Source organism: Tupaia chinensis, unplaced genomic scaffold (genome assembly GCF_000334495.1).
Source record: "Tupaia chinensis unplaced genomic scaffold, TupChi_1.0 Scaffold000057_1, whole genome shotgun sequence".
NCBI classification, from domain to species: domain Eukaryota; kingdom Metazoa; phylum Chordata; class Mammalia; order Scandentia; family Tupaiidae; genus Tupaia; species Tupaia belangeri.
Window position 1 is genome coordinate 5,780,352 of NW_006159515.1, and position 20,929 is coordinate 5,801,280.

Genomic DNA, 20,929 nt, shown 5'->3' on the forward strand with positions numbered 1-20,929 from the left:
CCCTCAAAAAAAAAAAAAAAAGAGATCGGGTAGTTGTTGTTATTAGTTTGTAATTACTATAGAAGCCACTGGTCTTTTTAAAATTTATGTACTCAGTAATCATGTGCAATTTATTATATATCAATAGTTAATATCCATATTTGGAAGGATTCCTGGTGTTGGAGTATCAGACTCCTTTAGCTGTTGAAGTCGAGCAGCTTGTGCTGGTAGGGCGGGTGGCCCCTGGCTGCCACGCTGTCTCTCCTCAGCCCTCCTGGCCGCAGGTGCTCTGTCTGGAGAGGGGAGACGTGCATCTGTATCTTGTGAAGAGCTCACACATTCCCCTGGTAGTGCCTGCATGGCTCCTGTTTCTCTACGATAACTCGGTCCCTGTTTATGGACGGGTGCTGCCCCTGCTACTTCGTTTTCTGTTGGAACTAGCTGCTCCCTGATTTCGGGAAATAGCGGAGTAATCGAATGGGAGAAGCTCTGCAGCATTCCGGGAGGTGCAGAGTAATAGTTAATCCCACCTTTAAGGCTCATTTTCTATGCAACTGTTTTGTTTTGTTTTTGAGAGGTTTTTGCTATAGTGCGCATGTGCTCACCAGAAAGCCAAAAAGAGAGACAGAGAGACAGAAAGCAAGAAATCACCCCCCTGGAGGGATGGCCATGCTACAATCCCTTCTCCACTCTCCTCTCGGGATCTTGGGCACGCACGCACATGAGCCCAGCATGAGTTTAAACCACCAGGTCTGGGACTTGAACCATGGTCGACTGTATGGGAGTCCAGCAACACAGCCATTACGCCATCTGCTGGTCCCTCCATGCAACTTCTTAATAAATTTCCTAACACCTCTGCTCTAATTTTTCCTCAGAGAAGAAGCAATAAAAAAATCACTTGACTGTTAATGTGAGGAAATAATAAAAGTAGCAGACTTCTGGGTGCTGTTACCGCTGAGCCATGGGATAGTGACCCGGCGACTTTCCTGCTTTTGTGTACATCTCTATTAATTATGTTGATTTGTCATTTATGATGTTTGTTCACTTTGCCTTCCCAGTGAGCTGCTAAGTTCCTGGCAAGGAGAGAAAGTCTATTATGCCTTACTTTTACTATGATCCTTGTAATACCTAGCTGCCAGTCAGCTGCTGATGGATTGCAGATGCTATCTCCTTAAAGAAAGCATTTACCACGATACATGGTATCCTGTGAAAATGTAAGATGACTTCATGTTTCTGGGGTAAATAGTAGGTCAATTAAATTTTGTGGGCTGTGGTCTGTCCTGTCGGGAGAAACTCTTTCTTTCCTTGCACCCATGAGGTGCAGGCTGTGGGAACACCCTTACTGCTTGTTCTTCTCTGCTTTGATTGTCAGCCAAGTATTTGGTGTGGAGCCATAACACAAATGAAAGCATTCCAAAACTATAAAAATTTAGAACAACCAGACGACCTTGCTGTCTCTTAAGATCTGCAAGCTTCAGATTTGAAGTAATTAGGAGGGAGTCTAATTGTGACTGGTTTTCTTTTAAAACACTGCACTGTTTGGACTGGGGTTGATTTGGCCCATGCCGAATGGAACAGACACAATGAGGCTGGTCTGTGTCGGAGAGGCAGTACACTGTGTATTGTTCAGTCCGGGGTTTGTTTTCCTTTGGCCAGCAAGTGAGAGCCTCCCATTTTCCAAGCAGTAGTAACACCCCTGGAGGCTGGCCTTTGCTGTCATGCCTTCCCACCCCACAGACTCTGCAGACCCAGCCACTGCGACTGACCACTTGTGCCTGGGAAGTCAGCCTCCTTTCCTTCCTTGGGCCCCTGGCATGCATGTGCCTTGCACGGCCAGGGACTCGCAGCTGTTCTAGTTGTAGACTTTCTGAGTTGCGTTGTCAGCCGAGAATGCAGGCTGATAAATGCAGGACCAGTGGTAGAAATGTCAAAAAGGAGCTGGTGATTGAGTCCCCCCTGCAGTACAAGGATGCAGCTCAGGGAGACGTGGAGGCAGAGAGCCCAGACCCCGTGCTGGTAAGAGGATCTTGTCTGAAGTGCTGTTTTGTTGGGGAGAGGGAGGCCAGTGTTGATGCCTCTTGCCTCCGATTTTAAAACTTTTTCTGCTTGTCTCTTGTGTCTTCTTCCTCTCTTTTCCTGAACCCTGACTTCAGTTCTACTTTTATTCTTCTTTTAGAGGAAGAGATGTTGACATTTTGTGGGTGAACGTGGTTTCCAGGAGGCTTCCTAGTATAGAACAATGATGCATTGTTCAAAATGATGTCCCACCTAACTGCAACATTTCCCAGCATAAACCCAGAGAGGCACATTTTAAACGCAACCACATGTTGGCAGAAAGATGCACTTGGCTAACTAAAACCTTTTCTACATTATCTCTGTGTTATTGAGAAAACAAGGCAGGTGGCATGAGGAGGAGGGTGGCATTTAAGAGAACATAACTGTTGAAATTACGTTTGTTCTCTCTCACTCCTTTTAGCAAAGCTTACCTTGAACAAAGTAGGAAAGAATCTCAACAAAGTTTCTGGTCTTCATATTAGCGAAACCCTTGGCAGTTTGGACTAAGTCAAGTGCTTTGGTGGATTTGTAAGGGAGGAATGTGAAAAATGGTTGTGTTATCATCCATGAGTAGGTTGTGCTTCTCTCTTGGAATTTCTTTAGTACAATAAAGGCACATAATTTCTCAAGCAAGCTGCAGAAAAACCACCAACATGCGCTGCAGAGGACACAATCGAGCCTTTCAACTTATCAGTTAAAAGGACTGTTAAACTAGTAGTGATCTTACATAGTGATTTTTTTTTTTTTCACACGAAGGTCCAGTTGCTTTTACCGTGAAGTGTTTGGTTACTAATTTACTTAATTTTCAACTAGCGTCCTGTAAGAATCTGAACTTAAATTTTCCAGCACACATTTGATTTGAACTGAATTGCTTTCCTGTGTGACCTGTGGGACTGACCGCCTTCCATTGTACTGCCTTCCACGCTGTACTGTAACCCGGAACCCCGAGTCAGTAAACGGGGTGGTCATTCTCACTGCAGATTTGTATCTTACAGCTTTAAGTTTCTTTTTTTTTCCCTTCACCCTTCAGTGCATTGTTTAGAAATGTTATTCATTATTTTGGAGCACTTTCTGTTCGTGTAATAGCTCCTTTATCTGTTGAGTCCCTTGAGTTGCTTACATGCTATATAGATTTAACTGCTTAAAGCTTCCAGCTGATGTAGCTTGGAATTTCTTGGAAGAAGTTCTGTGGTTTGGGTTCTCTTGTGAATGTTCTTAAAAATCTCCTGTCAGTGATTCTCCAGATGTGTAGAAATATTTGTCTAGGGGACCGGACATGCTATAGAAAGATGCCACGTGATTTTTTTTTTTTTTTTTAATGACACAAGTGACTTTTAAAAAAAAAAGTTATTTGTCTTTCTAGTGCTCAGAAAACTTGCTGCTCATGTACCACTTACTCGTTTAGGTCAGATCTGACTCCAGGCAGTTCCATGGGGAGGTCTTCGCCCACCGCAGCGGGCAGTGGAGCAGGCCGGGCTGGCTGGGCCGAAAGGGCAGGAAGGCTCCTCAGGGCCCAGAAGCTTCTGGCCATTTGGACTGAGAGGTGTGAGGGAGAGGTGAAGGCAACACTGATACAAGGAACTTTTTCTTATCTGACAGTGCTTCTCTTCTTTCAGCAGGGTAAGCAGATCAAAAGAGCTAATACCAGATAAGAGCAGCACAGATACTTAAGCAAGGCCTCTGCTCAGGGCAGATCTCCTTCCTCGTGGCTGTGTCTGTCCACAGCAAACGAGTGTGTAACACACTGCTCAGAATACAAGTTGTTTCACAAGATCTTTTTTTTTCCCTTTTCTTTTTTTCTGTTACAGAGAGTGGGGGTGCACTCATGAGAAGCACCTTCCCAGGGCCTAATCATGCTGTGACCCCTCTCCCTAGCCTCCCAGCTCCTTAGAGTCCCGGGTGCCCAACATGTTCTCAGGCCGACCTGAGGACCCAAACCCATGGTCACCGTATAGCTTCCAGATTTGCGGGGCAGTTGCATTACCTCTGTGCCTTAGCCGTCTGTGCCTTAGCTGCCGTGTCGATGTCTTCGAAGAGTTCAGACACGGCTGTGAGAGCTCCTGTAGTGTTGTTCCTTGATTTTACATCAGTCCACAGTCTTGGTAAGACTCCCCAAGTCTGTCTGTCCTTTCAGCAAATTATACCAAGTACGGCCCTGCTTTGTTCAGCATTAGAAATCAAGTTTTTCTCGCTTTAGTTGTGTACACAGTCTTTGAGAGGGAGTATTAGTTTAGAGGGGTAAAAGTCGTTAAAGCCTGTGATAAGAAATGCGAATAGTGTCGAAATGGGAAAGAACAGTGTCCTTATCCGTTCTCTTCCAAGGTGGCCACAATGAATAACCTGGTGTATACACTTTCAGCCTTTCTCCTACACATAAAAAGCATAACTTGGTGTGTATGTTTTTGGAAAATGTCTTAGTGGAATAGATTTCATGTTGTCTCCCAGAACACATCAAAAACTTTTTTGTTGTTACCAAATATGCATTTATGACATGATTCTGTTTTTCTTCATGATAGAAAGTGCGTGTACACATGTGAGAGAGAGAAGAGTGTCTGCCAGCGTGCTCTGGTTATGTTGCGACTCCGTTTTTGGTCATGTTGCAATTCCATTCTGCCAAGTCTCCAGCCTGTCAGTGTCCTGTCATGGGCATGTCCAGCAAGTTTTGGGTTCTGAATCCTGGGCAGCTACGTGGCTTCCAGCATCGCAGTCTGGGATTCTACCAACTGCATCATAGAGGTGGGGCCTGTGCCATTATTTTAAATGGCTTCATAGCATTCCATTTTCTATATTTCAGTTTATGTCTATACCAAATGATGGTGTAGACATAAATGTGGTGGTTATTCAATATGTTTCATATTCTCTGCAGTTAGTAGCAATGCCTCAACTAATGTACTGGTAATTATATCTTAATGCTCTAATGCAAACCAGAAGCACCACTTATTCTAATCACTTGCTTTTTTTTTTTTTTTAAATTTCCAGAGAGCACATGCACTCACTAGAGATAGCATGTTGGCTGTGTGTGTGTGTGTGTGTGTGTGTGTGTGTGTGTAAATACCCCCCATGGAGAATGGTTATGCTACAGTTTCTTCTACTTAGTCTTGCCCTTCTGTTAGGGTTTTGGGAATGCATACATCTGTACTGGTATGTTTTTCAAGCTGGCTGGTCTGGGACTGACTGTAGTTGGCCATGTGGGACCCAGCTGCTTTAACCACCATACCACTGGCTGGCCCTCAACACATTTTCCGTCAAAAGTTTCCTCTTGAGCCAGCACAGTGGTTAAGGCACTGGATCTCACATGGCCAACTCCACTTTTGAATCTTGGATCTGGCTCTTGAAAAACACACCGGTTGCGTGCGTACATGTGCCCTGAATCCCTAGAGGATAATAGAGGAGAAGACATTGCCGTGTGGCCAATCCTCTTAGGGAGTGATTTCTTACTTTCCCTCTTTTGCTGTCTTTCTTTGGCACAAATCCTGGGGTGTGTGTGTGGGGGGGAGGTTTCCTCTTGCCCTTTTGTTTGGCAACAACGTTTCTGCCCTTTTCCAAGACAAGAGTTAGGATTTCCCTTAGCAGCAGCTGCCTGTTCAGTGATAGGGAAGGTCAGTGTTTCCAAGCCAGGTTTGTGTTTGTTCATCATGAAGTTTCAGAGGCTGCAGGGTTCAATTCACAGATACCTACATAGGTGGGTCTTGTCCCCTGCGTTGTGACAGTAAGTGGGAAAGGAAGTGCACAGTGAAACGTCCCCATTTCAATCCAGGCTCGCTGCCAACCCCGCTGAAAAATGACTGTGGCCGTGAGTGAATGGCAGGGGCCCATCAGGATATTCTTGCTGTCTACATGTGCGTTACCCTGCTTACGTTCGAATGCTTATTTTTGCATCCCGGACTCTTAAGTAGTTTCTGGAAATGACTTATTCTAATTAGTACGCCCAGCAGTTTAGGGGAAAAGGGCGTGGCCTCCCAGAGTCAGAGTGACTTGGTTATCTGTCATTGTTGTGGCGCTTTCTTGGGTTCTGTTAGTGAGGCAGGTGAGGACTGCAGTGCAGGTCTTATTCGGGGAAGTCTGGAGGTGGGAAGAGACACTGAAGGGCTGAATTTTCACGGTGGGTGTATTCGTTACTGTTTTTTCAAGTTTCCTTTAAGAGACACCTTTTAGATTTTTCATATTTCTCTGGGATCTTCACATGTTAACAACTGAATCTGAGTTCTGACCATAAAATCTGGATGAACACATGAGCACTAGCTGTGTAACTTCATGAGAAGGCAGCCTGCGCGCCTGGCGTGGAAAGGGATAGCGAGGGCTTGGCTTCTGGTTGCGCAAGTCTGAGAGGAGGGAATGAGACTAGAAAGCTTCTACCCTGGAGTTCTGTGTGCTCTAGACACAGCAGACTAGGTGAATCCAGACTCGCACTCTGGAGCGTAAGCGTGTGGGTCATGGGCACTGTGAATGTCCCAGCAGACCTTGGATCACGGTGATTGAGTTAATTAAATTATACTTACATCAGAAGACTGCCCTATAGGTTTTCCTGCATGCCTGTAGACTCCTTTAGAAAAAAAAAATTACGCTGATGATATTTAGTAAGTCATTTCTTTATTTTTAAAACATTAGGTGGTACAGGAACAGGAAAGAAGTTCCTGCAAGCTTGTGACATAATTCCCAGGTGACAAAAACAGGAAATTTTACTCAGAGCCACGAGCTTTCACTGCTGTGCTCTTTGTGTTTCCCGGCGTTTGTTTGTTCGGTTGTTCATTCAGCCCACGCTTACAAGTACTGAGGTCGGCCAGCTGGAGCTTGGGGTGCAGAGCTGGCAGAGACTGGTCTTTCGCTCCCTGAGCAGCAAGGCCTGGGTAGTGGGGGCTCACCCCTCAGAAGTGCTCCCACCTTAGTGAATGGTAACCTCACCTACCCTTTCCAGGCACTGGGGCAGGCAGCTCTGAGGTCAGCGGCAGCGCCAGGGCCGACACAGCTCCAGCCCTGCTTTACCAAGAACGCGGCCCTGACCACTTCTGTGGACAGTCTGCGTGATCAGGCTGCTACTGTTGCGCTCCTGTTTAATGACCTGGGATCTCCCAAAGCTGGATTTTGGGGACGCTCATGATTAGATATGGTGGGAGCAGATTGAGTAATCGTGCAAAACTACCCCAGAGAAGGGGCTTCCAGAGTTTGTCACTGCCTTTTTAGAATGCTAAATAAGCCTTACTTTGGGGGATTCTTGTACACGCACACACACACACGCACACACTTACACCAAAAGCAAACAAACAAAACCCCCAAACACTAAAATCTACCCAGTTCTGGCAGAAGCAGGATTGTTGACTTGGAGATCGTAGGTTACCTGGATACATACACACTATTGATGAAATCAACTCAGGTTGGCACTGTAAAGATGAACAAGAAAGGTGAAACACCCTTCCCTTTGAAAACTTAAAACTTCTTAGAGAAAGGCCAACTTGTAACACAGACAAAGAGGATGATCATCATGCTTGAAGAAGTTGGAAACATGATGGAAAGAGAGTTGGAATTAATTAGGAGTCACTCTTATCTTGGATATTACATTTTATCATCTTCCCAGAAAGTTACAAAGGAGCACAGAATGGGCGAATATCTGAGGCTGGAGGCATCTTGTTTTCCTCCCTATCTTTCTTTCTTTTTTATTAATTTACAGCAGGATCCAGGATAATCCCAAAGTGCATCTAGTGTTTAGAAGAGGCTGCCGTCGCCTCCCTGTGCTCTGCGGTTTGAAAGGTTGTGGCTGACTGCAAGGCAGCAGAACCCTTTCACATGTGGCTGGTGGCCCAGATGGTCCAACAGAAAGCCCTTTGGAGATCTGAGGCCTCATTTCGATCCTGGATCTGCCACTAGGTCTGCAGATTATCACCAACATCTCCCACCCTTCTGGGCTTCCGTTTTTCCCATCTATAAAATAAGAAATAAATAATATTTGCGGTCTCTTCCTGGCTCAGACTCTTTCTGTGAGGGAGTCAAAGTTAGAACACCGGAGTTTTAGTTTCAGGTTGTAAGCTTAGTTGACTCAAAACTGCTTGGATTTGGGGTCATTAGAGCTGCAAAACTGGATATTGGGTTCCTCCCCAATGTGCGGAGGAGACCAGCGAGTGAGTTGTCCCCCTGGAAAGGGGTAAGAGTGGTAGTAGGATTTAATGTTAATAGACAGGAGACACAAGAAGACCTAGCTTGAGCCTCCAGATAGCAAAGGACTGTGTGGATAATTTTAGAACCAAGAAGGCTTGAAATTATAGTTTTTCCTCAACTTTTCAGAAGTTTGAAATACCCTGTAATGTGATACACAGTTAGGGCTAAGTTTCTTTCTCTTAGAAGGATGTTTTGAGGCTTCAGGAATTTTTAGTGCTCCGTTTCTTAACTGTATATGCCACTTAACCAGTGGGTCTCCGAGGGCTCTGCCAGGTTCCTGGGAAGGGACTGGCCCCATGGTTCTGTTCGGAGGACTCCTTGCTATGTTTTCACTGCCAGAGTCAAAGCAGCAGCAAGTGATGTAAGGAGCCCGTCACTCACTCTCCAAGAGCCATTCTATCCTGCTAAGCCAAATCGGCACCTGGTGTCAGAGGAAGGTGGGGGCAGGGCTGTTTTCAGGCTGCTGGTCTCCAATGGTTCTCTGGATTGCCCGGTCAGCTCGCTGTCTTTCCTTGTTCTGAGCCATGCTGCATCCCACCATCAGACCACACCGAGGTCGCTATTAATTTCCTGCCAAAAGCTCTTCCCTGCTTCTCCTTTGGAGAGAGGGCAAAGCAAGTCTTTCTTGACTTGGAGAAGCTAGCTCTGACTTTTTGGCTGGCTGTGTCTCCTACAGCTTCCAGAATGTTTTGGACTTGGGCTCTACATCCCTCCACCTGGGGTGTCCACACCTGGGCATGACCTTACCTTTGCCTTGCATGTACTGCGTGAGAGTCTGAAATTACCACATTCTTCAAAGCTCAACTCACAGGCCAGTTCCTTCAAGAAACCTTTAACAACCCTCTTCCTGCATTCCCTAGTAGACTGTGCACACCTGTGACCCCTCATGACATTGTCACACGACCTCCTACTATAGCCAAGGTTTATGCTCCAGACCCCTCACTGACGGGGGCTTGAGCCCAGCAGGAGACCCTGGTGATTCTGCTTTCTTGTATCCCAACTCTGACGTGATGTCCAAGTTCTTTTGTTTTATTTATTTATTTTTTGTTTTGTTTTGCTTTTTTTCCTTTAACTTTTTGCTTTTCCCAAGGTTCTGATTATTCTTTGGGGGATTGTATTGACAAGGGATGTTGCCTCCAGGGGAAACTGGATCTGAGGGTCATTCTTCTTGTCATTCTCCCCTCTTCACATTCAGAAGTTTAGCCAAATTTCCTTACGTGTTGAATTGTCAAAAAGCAGGGATGCAACCAGAGGAAGCTGGGCGGTGCACACGCTGTGGGTATAGCGCTCCGCCACTCCCCTGCGCTTCTGCCACTTTGATCTCAATTAAAATGTTAATGTTTTGGGGAATATTGAGAACAAAACTGTGAACAAAGCTAAGTTCCCCAAATCCAGTCTTCCTCTCTGTTCCTCTTAGCCATTACCCCATTTCTGGTTTTGGTACCATTTTTTTTCCTGGCCGTCATGCTTCCACCCTTAATGTCATCATTTTTTTTTTCTTTTTTTTTTTTGGAGAGGTTTTTGCTATAGGGTGCATGTGCTCGCCAGAGAGACAGAAAGCAAGGAAATCACCCCCTGGGGGGATGGCCACAGCGCAATCCCTTCTCCTCCATTCTCCTCTCGGGATCTTGGGCATGCACACACAGGCGCCCGGCATGAGTTTAGGCCGCCGGGTCCGGGACTTGAACTGCGGTTGACTACATGGGAGTCCAGCAACATAGCCATTACACTAACTGCTGGTCCCTTAATGTCATCATTGATCATTGATGCTCGTAGTGTGCTTGAAAAATTCGTGTGACCTTATCAAACCAGCCTCCCCGTAAATTGATTATATCTGGCAAAGATAAAGTGGGGAAGAGGGAGCACAGGAAGGGGAGAAACACGGAGCAGCACCGGTGGCTGAGCGGACAGCCTGATTACATTGCCAAGACCGGATTGGGTTTTTCTCTCACGTGCTAGTTTTTCTGAAAGTCTCGTCTCCTCAAGTAATTTCAGGAAGTGAGCTGTCCTTTGTCTAGTAATAAAGCTTAAATGACCTATGTCTGAAAATTTCATGCAGTCTTTAATGGTGCTTTGGGTTGTCAGAAAAGTCATGACACATTTTTGTATAGAAAAACATAAAACCGCATCATGATTGTTCCGACAACCCAATACAACATGAGCCACGTATGTAATTCAAAATTGTACAGTAGCCAAGTTAAAGAAAAAGAAACAGGGGTAATTTTTAGTAATAAAATTTTATCTCAGTATTTCCCAAATATTAACCATTTCAGCATTTACTTCGTATAAAAATACTGGGGTATCTTGCCTTCTTTTATTCACACATTCAGTGACGGTGGGTGTCTGCTGCCTATCGCACATCGGAATGGAGAACAGCCCCTTATGTGTACAGGAGTCGCATGTGACCAGTAGCTACCACACTGACAGTCGAGGTCTATAAACTTACACATTCCATAGCTTAAATGCCTCACACTAGGTATTTGTTCACTTGAGTGTGAGCCATTGATTTGTGAATCTGTAGAGGAAAAAAAAATGCATGGTTTATATGTAAGGCTGAATATTCCTTGCCTTGATATATTTGATTGATATATTATTTGATTAAACTGCATATACCTAATGACATCAACACATGTCCACGCATTCCTACCTGGTTCTTTGGTACGATTTATTATCTGGGAGAATGATTTTCAGTGGTCTGCAGGTGGTCAGCGAGTACTGCTCAGGAAGGCATCCGCCTGGTATCTCCGTGGTAAGACTGTGCAGCCTGGCAAGTCTCAGAGCCAGGCAGAAAGCCCCAGACCGCTGTCCCCGCAGCAATGTGGAGGCTCAAGTATCACAGCGTGGAGTAGAATTAGGCATTTCATACATGGTGGACAGAGGATTTGGGGAGACATTTCCTGTTCTAGAATCCAGGAATTCCACTGTGCTTATTGTTCATACGTGACAGGGAAGGTCCTGGGCTTGGGGCCAGGAGACCCAAGATGGCCATCTTGTGACCTTCATTAAGTCATCTAACTCCTTTGAGCATCAGTTATTTCATCTCTGAGCTGATGCTTTCATACAGAGTTTCTGGGGACGTGGAACGAGATCACGTGTGTGCGATCCAGTGGGGTGTGCATGTTGCCAGCTCACGAATGCTGTGGCATCTGTACTGCACAAAACTACCATGAGCTCCCGCCGCCTTTGCCTACTTCCTGCTCTGTGCAAGGGCCCGTGTATTCTGAAACTCTCCAGTACCCCGTGAGGATGACAGAAGTGTTGTGTTTCCCACTTTCAGATGTGGATATGGAGAAGTAGAGATTAGTTAAGCAGCTTGCTCCAAGGTCACATAGCCAACAAGCAGTGGAGCCCAGATTTCTGAAGATTCTTTTTTTTTTTTTTACAGAATTACTTACTTCACTTTATTATTTTTTTCACTTTATTATTATCATTATATTTTAATTCATCAGCGAGGGACAGAGAGAGATTGAGAAGGAGAAGGAAAGTGAGAAAATAAGCTGCTAGGTTCAGGACTCGAACTATAGTCAGCCATGTGAGAGCCTGGTGCCTTAACTACCACACCACCTGCTGGTCCCATTGTGTATTTCTCTTACACATTTTCTAGGTACTTTTAAACGTGAAATTCTCAAGCGTATACAGAAGTAGATATAGAGGAGGGTGGTCCTCAAACATGAATGGGCACTGGACTCACCGGGAGCTTTGTTAAAGCACAGCGACCGAGCCCTTCCTGCAGAGCTTCTGATCCTGAGGCTGGGATGAGTTTGCATTTCTGTCAGGTTCCAAGTGATACTGATCCTGCTGGTCCAGGGCTTTGAGAACCACTGATCTGGTAGAATAGACTCCTGTCCCTGTCACTCCCCCCAACAGTAGTAAACGGTGTTGGAGTGGGATTGTAAATTCTCACTCCAGACACTGCCCTTCGCTGGCCTCTCCACTGCCTCTGGCAACGAAGTCTTCAGAAACTCTTGCAAAGCAGAAATGTATTATGAATATCACATTCTCCACCCCCAAGATCTTAGAATAAGGAGCTTAAAGTAAGTTGTTTTGAAATCTGACTCAATCTGGCTTTTAGAGCCTTTCAGCTTACATGCCCTCTTCATTTCAGAGTCCCCAAAATAGCTTCTATTGACATAGGAAGAATTAAGTATTTCAGGCCGTAGTACTAAAAAAAGAAAACCAAACAAAACACTGGCTGGGACACAGTCTAGATTTAATATTAAATTATGCCATTGCCGTGGTCTTCTCTTTGTTGTCTGCTTTCATTATTGTTTCTCACGTGTGTGTAAATGGCAGGCAGCACTAGCAGCCAGGACTAGTGTGTGTAAGTGTGCACGCGGGGCCCGCCTTTGGGTTCCCTGTCTGTTATTTCGCTCTGTGCCTCACTTTGGCTCGTGGTCTACATCAGAATAGAAAGAAGACACTTCAAGCACTGTATTTGCAAGGGAGCCATTCCCGTTCCACTCAGCTCCCTGCTCATGTGACTTGGTGGGTCGGGCCTGGAGCAGTCCCTAAATTCCTGTCTTGTCCTCCTCTCTTCATTGGCATGCACTGGGTGTCCCCATGCAGCACAGCTGGCTCAGTGGCAGTTGATAGGGTTTAGTTTATTGGCATGATTATTACTATCTTTATTATCACCTTAATTTCCATTATACATTTCTTTTACATAGCTCCTAGGTGACGTTGATTTAAGTTTTTTTTTTTTTTTTTAACTAACTCTTTCATTGTATTCATTTTAGTAAAAAGAATAATAACTTTGGAAAGCCATGGTGGTTTATAAAAATGACAGATATAAACCCAGACTTTTCCTCCCATCAGATTGATTGATTTTAAGTGTCCAAGTTTTACTAATGTGGATATGCCTTTTTTTTTTTTTTTGAGAGGTTTTTGCTATAGAGAACATGCACTCGCCAGACAGAGACAGAGAGACAGAAAGCGAGAAATCACCCCCCAGGGGGGATGGTCACGCCGCAATCCCTTCTCCTCCATTCTCCTCTCGGGATCTTGGGCACGCACACACACGCGCCCAGTGTGAGTTTTAAGCCACCGGGTCTGGGATGCGAACCGCAGTCGACTGCATGGGAGTTCAGGGACATAGCCATTACGCTAACTGCTGGTGCCTGGATATGCCTTTTAAATGGAATCTTCATTCAGTGATGAGTTCTCTAATTTGATGACTTTTTAAAGTGCTATATAAAAAGCAGATTCAATGTTGTATTAGTGTTTATAATATAGAAAATTGAATTCACAAGTGTATCATCCTTGGTGTTCTCAGGATCACACCGCATGGCAGTGTGAGAAATATATTTAGCTATCCGAATTTGGTGTTCTCATGCCTTCTGCCAACATTCTCCAAGTCATTAACATTTAGGGCTTAATGCTCAGGTTCGATGTGACTTCTAAATTCAGCCTGGGTAAGGTCTTTTTCTCCTCCAGTGTTTATATTGCATTCTTTGCGTGCTGTCAGTGGAAGTGCAGAAATGGAGCTGCAAGGCCCTGTGTGGCAGGGGCTGAGAGAGAGCCTGCGTTAGAGCTCGGGAGACCTCGGAGACCCCAGGACAGTCCACAGCTCCCCTGCTTCTGAATTTCCCATGGGAGACAAAAGGACCATACTGGAACATCTCAGGCTCCACAGCCTGGATCATTTCAGGTTCTGCTGTTCACACGAGCTCGTAGTGCCAGCTACACCTTTCAAACCTGCTGCAGGGCCAGGAGGTGGCGTGGTGGTTAAGGGCGCTGGACTCCCACATGGCTGACCATGGTTCAAGTCCTGGACCTGGTGGCTTGCTTTCTCACTTTCCCTTTCTCTCTCTCTGTCTCTCTCTGGTCAAATTAAAATAATAATACTAATTATAATAACAAATGGAATTAAATACATAAATGATTCTTTAAAAAAAAGAAAAAAAACCCTGCTGCAGCTTTAAAAAAGCATGCTTCCCTGGATGCACTGTCACTGAGGAGCAATCTGAAGAACACACATTACCGAGTGAGGAGGAGATTGTGTCTTGATTATTATCACCTAGTTTTAAAGTCCTGGCTTAGGGCAGAAGAGATGTCTGTTACAAGGTGCTGGGGGGTCATCTCCCTTCAGCTGGAGGACGGGGCGGGACCCAGTTGTCTCTCAGTGTTGGTGCGCCTCCTCTTCCCAGCTTACTTAGGGCCCCTTTGCTGTGGCCAGCTTGCACCTCCGGCCTCATCTTTCTCTGCACACTCTAGTCCAATCTAGAGGTGACTTCGAGACATGTGGGCCCCCGAGCCTCCCCCTCAGTGAATACAGTGCAGATATTTATTTACATGTTAGAGAAAGGACTAGGCTACACAGAGAAAGGGGCAGTGGGGATCCTGGGAAGAGCACCTCCTCTCTGACCGCAGTGTCGTCCAGTGTTGTCAGCTCATTGAGAGGACCCAAGGCCAGCAGTGGACCATCGTTGTTCCAGATTCCAGAAGCTCATCCATTCGGAGTCCTGCCACGGACCTGAGGCAGCAGCTGTCCTTTCAGAAAGACACTCTCCTAGATCCAGTGTCCTCTGGCACGTTCGCGTCCCAGTGGTGCCGAAGGCTCCTGGAGACTGCCTCACTTCCTGCAGCTGTGCCCCAGCCATGCCGAACTACTTGCTAGTTCCCAAACTCACCGTGTTCAAGGAAGACTTTTTGGAAGCTGTTGAAGCTGAAGTGTCAGGAATCCCTCCAGGGGTCCTGAAAATGGACTCCAGCACTTTCATATCCACCGTTTTGTATTCTTTACCCTCTCCTCCACTTCAGTTGTACAAGTTTCAAGTCCCACAAAATCGAGTCCTATCCATGAGTGTGCTTGCTAGCGTCTCCCTTTTCTCTGCAAGAAGCCCTCGGCCAGCCCTCAGTCCTGGCTGCCTTGTCCATCTCTTGGCCTCAACTCCAGCAACCTGCTTTAAGAGGCCCCCGCATCATCAGTGCCTTTGCTCGTCAGTACCTTGTTGCTAAGTGTCTGCACTCCGCCAGGTGCTGGGTAGGGGCTGGAGAAAGCAGTGCATGGAACAGAAGTCTTTGCCTTCAGGGTCGGGTTTGTTCTACTAGGTCACATGCCACTCTGGTGTCCCTATTGACATTTGCCCTAATCGATCACCTCTCTGACTCCCCTCTGGTTGTGAGCTGAGATGCCGGGGTTGTGCCCTTTTTTCTTGGCACAGTGTGGGTGCTTATAGACCGGCTCAGCAAACATCTGTGACTGGGAGGAACACGTAGTTGCTGATAGCGTACCTGGAAGGGAGGCAACCCACCGAGTGACAGGGAAACGAGGACTCTTCCCTCAGACCCGACCACCTGGAGAAGTCCGTGGTGGGAGTGTGCAGGAGTGTGCGGTGAGGTCGTGTGCAGGAGCGGGAGGAGGGCTTGTGCACCCCGCACGCAGTAGCACTCAGCTTCCGAAGACCCCTCCGTATCGCAGCTGCCACGTCCCCCTCCCCAGCGACAGTGCTGATGTCCTGCTGGCCACATGGAGAAGCACTTTGAAAATGGACTAGGTTTTGTGAAGGGTTTCTATCTCATCCCGCTGAGTGGTTTCTATAGCCATGCAGATAAATGAAGGAAGTCCTAAATTCTTTATAAGCAGAAATGATGAGTTTCTCATTTCTTAAAATAGAATGCCCGAAGAGTGGCTATTTCCATAGTTTGCTATTTCGAGAAGTGGCATTCAGGATTTCAGCTCGTGTTAACATTTAATAACCAGAGACAGCAATGACTAGAAAGTTCTAGAGAAGCTCTCTTGTCCGAGGGAATAGCAATGGGATTACCATTTGCTCTTTCGAGCTTAACTTTCCCCATGATTTTGGAGGCTTTATACATGTTTGGCCAAAGCTGAACTCATTTTGTGGGTGAACGCTTTCCAAGTCGGCTGGATTCCGATGAGGGAGGAATCGCATTTTCCAGGCCCTGAGAAGATTCCCTGCTTCTAATTGCCTTTTGATCTGGAATTTCACTGCGAATGGTTTCAGGCTGCCGGACCCAAAGCAGCAGAGGCTGTGGGAGGGAGGGAGTTCAGAACTTAGCAGAGAGGTTCGTGGGTAGGGGGGGCTGTGTGAGAGCTGTGGGGCAGTGGCGTTGCCAGAGGTCCGCCACGGCCACTGCTGCGCTCAGTAGATTGGGTCTGGCGTGGTTTCCGTCTAGTGGCTGACCAGTGCCGGTGTCGTGGTCCCCGGAGAATAGGAGCTCTTGCTTTCTGATTACTCTGGACATTGCCTAGCCTCAGGCCCTTCCTGCAAGTCTGCACTAGGGAAGCCAATGTTTCGTTTGTTTTTCTGTTTTTGATTTTAAAATTATTTAATTTTATTTATTATTTACTTACTTATTATTATTTAAAAATTTTGCTACAGGGAACATGTGCTCACTAGAGGGGGGAGATTAGTGAGAAAGCAAGCACCAGGCCCAGGACTCAAACCACAATCAGCCATGTGAGCGTCCAACCCGCTGGCCCTAAGGAAGCCAGGGTTTTAATTCTTTGTTATGAAGACATCTACGGACCCTGGGCCTTCCCAGACTTCTAGCCGATAGTGCCGCCATCTTTTCCTGGAAGAGTACCACAGGGCTGTCTGCACTGGGCCCCCGGCCTTCTTCCCAGTCCCAGATCCTGCAGCTTTCATGAGCTGTCTTAATGGGAGTGGGTCTAAAGGCGGCTCTGTGCATCCCAAGCCCCAACTGCAGTCCTTCTCAATTCTTCCTGCCACAAACTGCTTCAATACCCGATTCAGTTTATAATGTAAGCATCTATTTCTGCTTTCTCTGGGCTCAGCCCCGAATTTCGGTGTCATCTCTATTTATACAGTTTTCTCTGTTGGGGCTTTTGTTGTTCATTCTTCGTCATGTCCCTGCCATTGTTGTCTGTTTTATTTCATATGTCCCTGGAGGGTGGAGGAAAGTTTTTGTAGACATATTGGTGAAGTTGAATGTGTGTGGGATAGTCACTAAAAAAAAAAGAAAAAAACAAGCAAACCAGTCATGCAAGCAGCATATTCAATAATAATAATAATAATAATAATAGTTACGTTTGTTTTGTGCTCACAGTTTGCCTTTCGCGTGCCTAGCTCATTTCAGCCTAGTCACAGTCCCACGAAACTGCTTATGTTCCTAACCACTCTACCTTCCTGCCTTCAATTTGATAAATATCTAGGTGATGTATTTGGCCCCGTCAGAACAGATTCAGGTTTCATGACAGACAAAGAGTATAGAATGGGGGCAGGGGCTTCTTTAATAAAAATAAGTCAAAATTTGAGGAAGAAAATAAAGTATGGAAGTGAAAAATTCTAAAAGAAGTCACCACAAATGTCAGAGTTTAAAAGCCAACCCGGGGCAGCTGGGGATGTGGTTAAGACAGCTGGATTCTCCATAGCTGACCCTGTGGTTCGAGCCCCAGACCCACTGGTTTGAGAAACACGCCTGCACGAGGGCCTACGCGCCCAACCCTGAAAGGAGAGGAGACAGAGAAGCAATCGCGATGGAACCCTTCCCTGTGGGAGGAATTTCTCTCTCTGTTTCACAAGTACACGCACCCTCTGGCAAAAATTTTTAAAAAGCCAACCCAGACCATAAACACCAGAAATCCAGGGATACAACATATTTTTTATCAGGGAACTTCTTGAAGCACTTCCATAATAGTTTTTTTTTGGGGGGGGGGGGAGGTTTTCGCTATAGGGCGCGTGCGCTCGCCAGACAGAGAGAGATAGAAAGTGAGAAATCACCCCCCATGGGGGGATGGTCATGCCACAATCCCTTCTCCTCCATTCTCCTCTCGGGATCTTGGGCACGTATGCACACGCACCCAGCGTGAGTTTTAGGCCACCGGGTCCGGGACGCGAACCGCGGTCGACTACGTGGGAGTCCAGCGACATAGCCATTACGCTAACTGCTGGTTCGGCACTTCCATAATAGTTTCTCCCCTGTGCTTTTTGGCCTCATATTCCTTTACCAACTTTTCACATGATCGTGGTTGTGTCGTCAGTCTCTACCGCAAGGACAGTCTTTCCCTTGGCATGATTAGTCAATGTTTGTAGTTTACAGGGACCAGCAGTAAGTGTAATGGCTATGTCACTGGTCTCCCATGTAGCCAACCACAGTCTGAGTCCTGGATCCGGTGGCTTAAACTCATGCTGGGCGCGTGTGCATGTATGCCCCAGATTCCGAGAAGAGACTGGAGGAGAAGAGATTGTGACATGGCCATCCCCCCTGGAGGATGATTTCTCGATTTCTATCTTTCTGTCTCTCTGTCTTTAGTTTACACACCCTATAGAAAAAAAAAAAAAAAAAAAAAGTGTGTCATTTACATGGCACACGTCAGAGGTGCTCCCGCGTGCTGGGGCCGCATAGGAAGCCTGAGTTGGTTCCGGGCCCAACCTAACCAGATGGGGCATGGTGGCATCGTCCTGGCTAACTGGGAGGCTGGAGCCAAGGAGTGTGAGGTGGTGAGACCCTGTCAAAGGTACCTTTCTCTCTCTCTTTCTGTCTGTCTCACCAGAATTAAAAAATAAAATTTCTTCTAGCTTCACAAAATTTGGTAATGTCACAGGAATTTTTTTTTTAAGAGAGATTTTTCCTATAGGGCGTGTATACTTGCTGGAGAGATAGAGAGAGACAGAAAGTGCTAAATCACCCCCAAGCGAGGGACAGCCACGCTGTAATCCCTTCTCCTCCATTCTCCCCTAGGGATTTTGGGCACACATGCACATGGGCCTAGTGTGTTTTTTAAGTCGTTGGGTCCAAGACTTGAACCACATTCAGGTACGTGGGAGTCAAGTGATGCAATCATTATGTCGTCTGCTGGTCCCAATGTCACAGATATTTTTAGGATCAGAAAACCCTCTGCTAGATTTCTTTCATTATGTGAAGTGTATATTTTGGACATTCTCAGTTTGCGCAATGACTAATCATAACTTCTCAAGTGGCTTTGGGGCCAAGCATCTCAGCACACATCTGTATTAACATATGGCCTCTGGTCCCACACCTCTAGGTCATGGCATTGGGTGCACACAGTGGGTGTGTTCCTAGAAATCTTCCTAAGCCCAGATGCCCAGCGGCAATTGAACTGCGCGTGCACTGAACCGCCAGAAAGGGGGCAGGGTGGTGGGGGCGTCAGGCTCTATCAGCCTCACGGCGGTCACGTGCTGCAGGTGGGAGGGATGCACAGAGACAGCGAGACCCAGCCCTGCCTCAGGCCTGGCACTGAGTGTGGGGAGTGAGCAGCTGATGACGGGCACTGCACCAAGGCCGAGCGCCCTACTTCCCTAGCACTGCTCCCAATGCAGGCTGGGGCAGCAGGGAAGGCCAAGGTGGATTTTAATGAGTTGAAGGAGGGGGCACCCCAGTTGGTACGGTCAGGTACTGTTTGCCCTGGGGCTCAAATCTGCTTTAACTTGATTACCACATTTGCTGTGTACAAGATTTGTTTTTTAAAGGAGGGATTTTGCTGCTGTAATCAGGGGAAGAATTAAACTCGATTATGTCACGATGGCTTTGAAACCAAGGCTGTGTGCCAGATCTGTGCTATGCCTCTTTCTTCTAAACTGGGAGTTGGGGTCTAGCAATTTGCTAGCCTGATGTCATCTTGCTGTTAGTGCGACTTCTCTGTCACTGATCATGCTGTTGGCCAACCAGGCCCCTACCCTGCTGGGCTGTCTGTCCCTCCGCCCCCACCGTGAGCACCTGGAAGAGCTTAGCGGAGCTGCAGAGCAGTGAACAGCTGTGACCCGTGAATCATCTGTTCGGAAGAAGAGTAGAAAATAGGCGATTATCCTCTTAACCCACAACTGAGCAGATAGAGCGGTGGACCTTCCCACGGACCCACCTCCACGTCTCCCAGTCCCCTCCCTTCTGCCGTTCTTTCTGGATCTGTTTCCTTCCTCCTCACGTTTCCTCCTCTCTGCCTTCTCTCGCCTTTCTTTCTCACCAGTTTCCATTCTCCAGCCTTTCTCCTCTGGTTGTTCCTCCCTGCCCTGCTTTCTCCCCAAGGGCACATGTACTGTGGAAAGGAGGCCTTGGGCCAGGTGTTTTGTATCTGAAGCAAAAGTTTTTTAACTTTGGTAGCAGGTGAGTTGCTCTCAGTTGACTCCTGGAGTCAGCCCTTCTGTCCTGGACCGTGTTCCCTGCAGTTGCTGGACCTTTGTCTGCCAGGTCCCTAGGAGCCATTTCATTAAGTGACCTTAGTTAGGTTCACGCAAGGTTCAGATGTGCACGGCCCTCTGTCCGTGCTAATCCTCTGCAGGATTTCCCTGCTGCTGACATCATCCCATGGCTTTCCTGGTTAGCCGGCATCCTCACTCTTCACCAGAATCCTGGCTTTTCAGTTCTCCTCCAGGCGTTTCCTATGGCCGACACTGAACACGGGCTGGGCCGCGGAAAGGGCAGCGCATTGTGGGAGAAGAATGTCTGTTTGACCGAAGCCTGTGTTCTAATGCAGTCCTGCTGGGAATTTGGCGGGACACTGTGGGCTGTTAGCTCCGTTATGACCCCCAGTTTCCAGCCTCAGTCGTTGGGTGGATTCTGAGTGATTATCTGAGTGAAAGCACCTTAGAAATGACACTTCGGCATACAAAATCAAATACTAATATCCCCAACAGTACACCTTCTCGTTAAAAGTCTCTGAATATCTTCAGGGGAAAACAGTCATTCATCTAATTAACACGTTATTTGATGGCCTAAGACAAAACTGATTTGCAAATATTTTTATTATTAAATGTTTCAAGCAACCCAAGTTTAGACAGATAGGCGAGATATGATCATTAAG

General features: G+C 46.7%; 1 protein-coding gene across 6 annotated transcripts in view; it reads left to right on the forward strand.

The window, feature by feature from the left end:
• Nucleotides 1-20,929, forward strand: part of DOCK9 (dedicator of cytokinesis 9) — a 275,356-nt gene that overhangs the window by 44,721 nt on the left and 209,706 nt on the right. For 5 of the 6 annotated variants that reach the window (XM_027776287.1, XM_027776288.1, XM_006141533.2 and 2 more), the window contains exon 1: nucleotides 1,733-1,995. The exons of the other annotated variant lie outside the window; for it this stretch is intronic. In XM_027776287.1, the coding sequence (XP_027632088.1) occupies nucleotides 1,798-1,995 (198 nt within the window). In that variant the 5' untranslated portion in view covers nucleotides 1,733-1,797. Of the gene's footprint in view, nucleotides 1-1,732; nucleotides 1,996-20,929 lie in introns of those variants that run through there. 6 annotated transcript variants of the gene reach the window in all.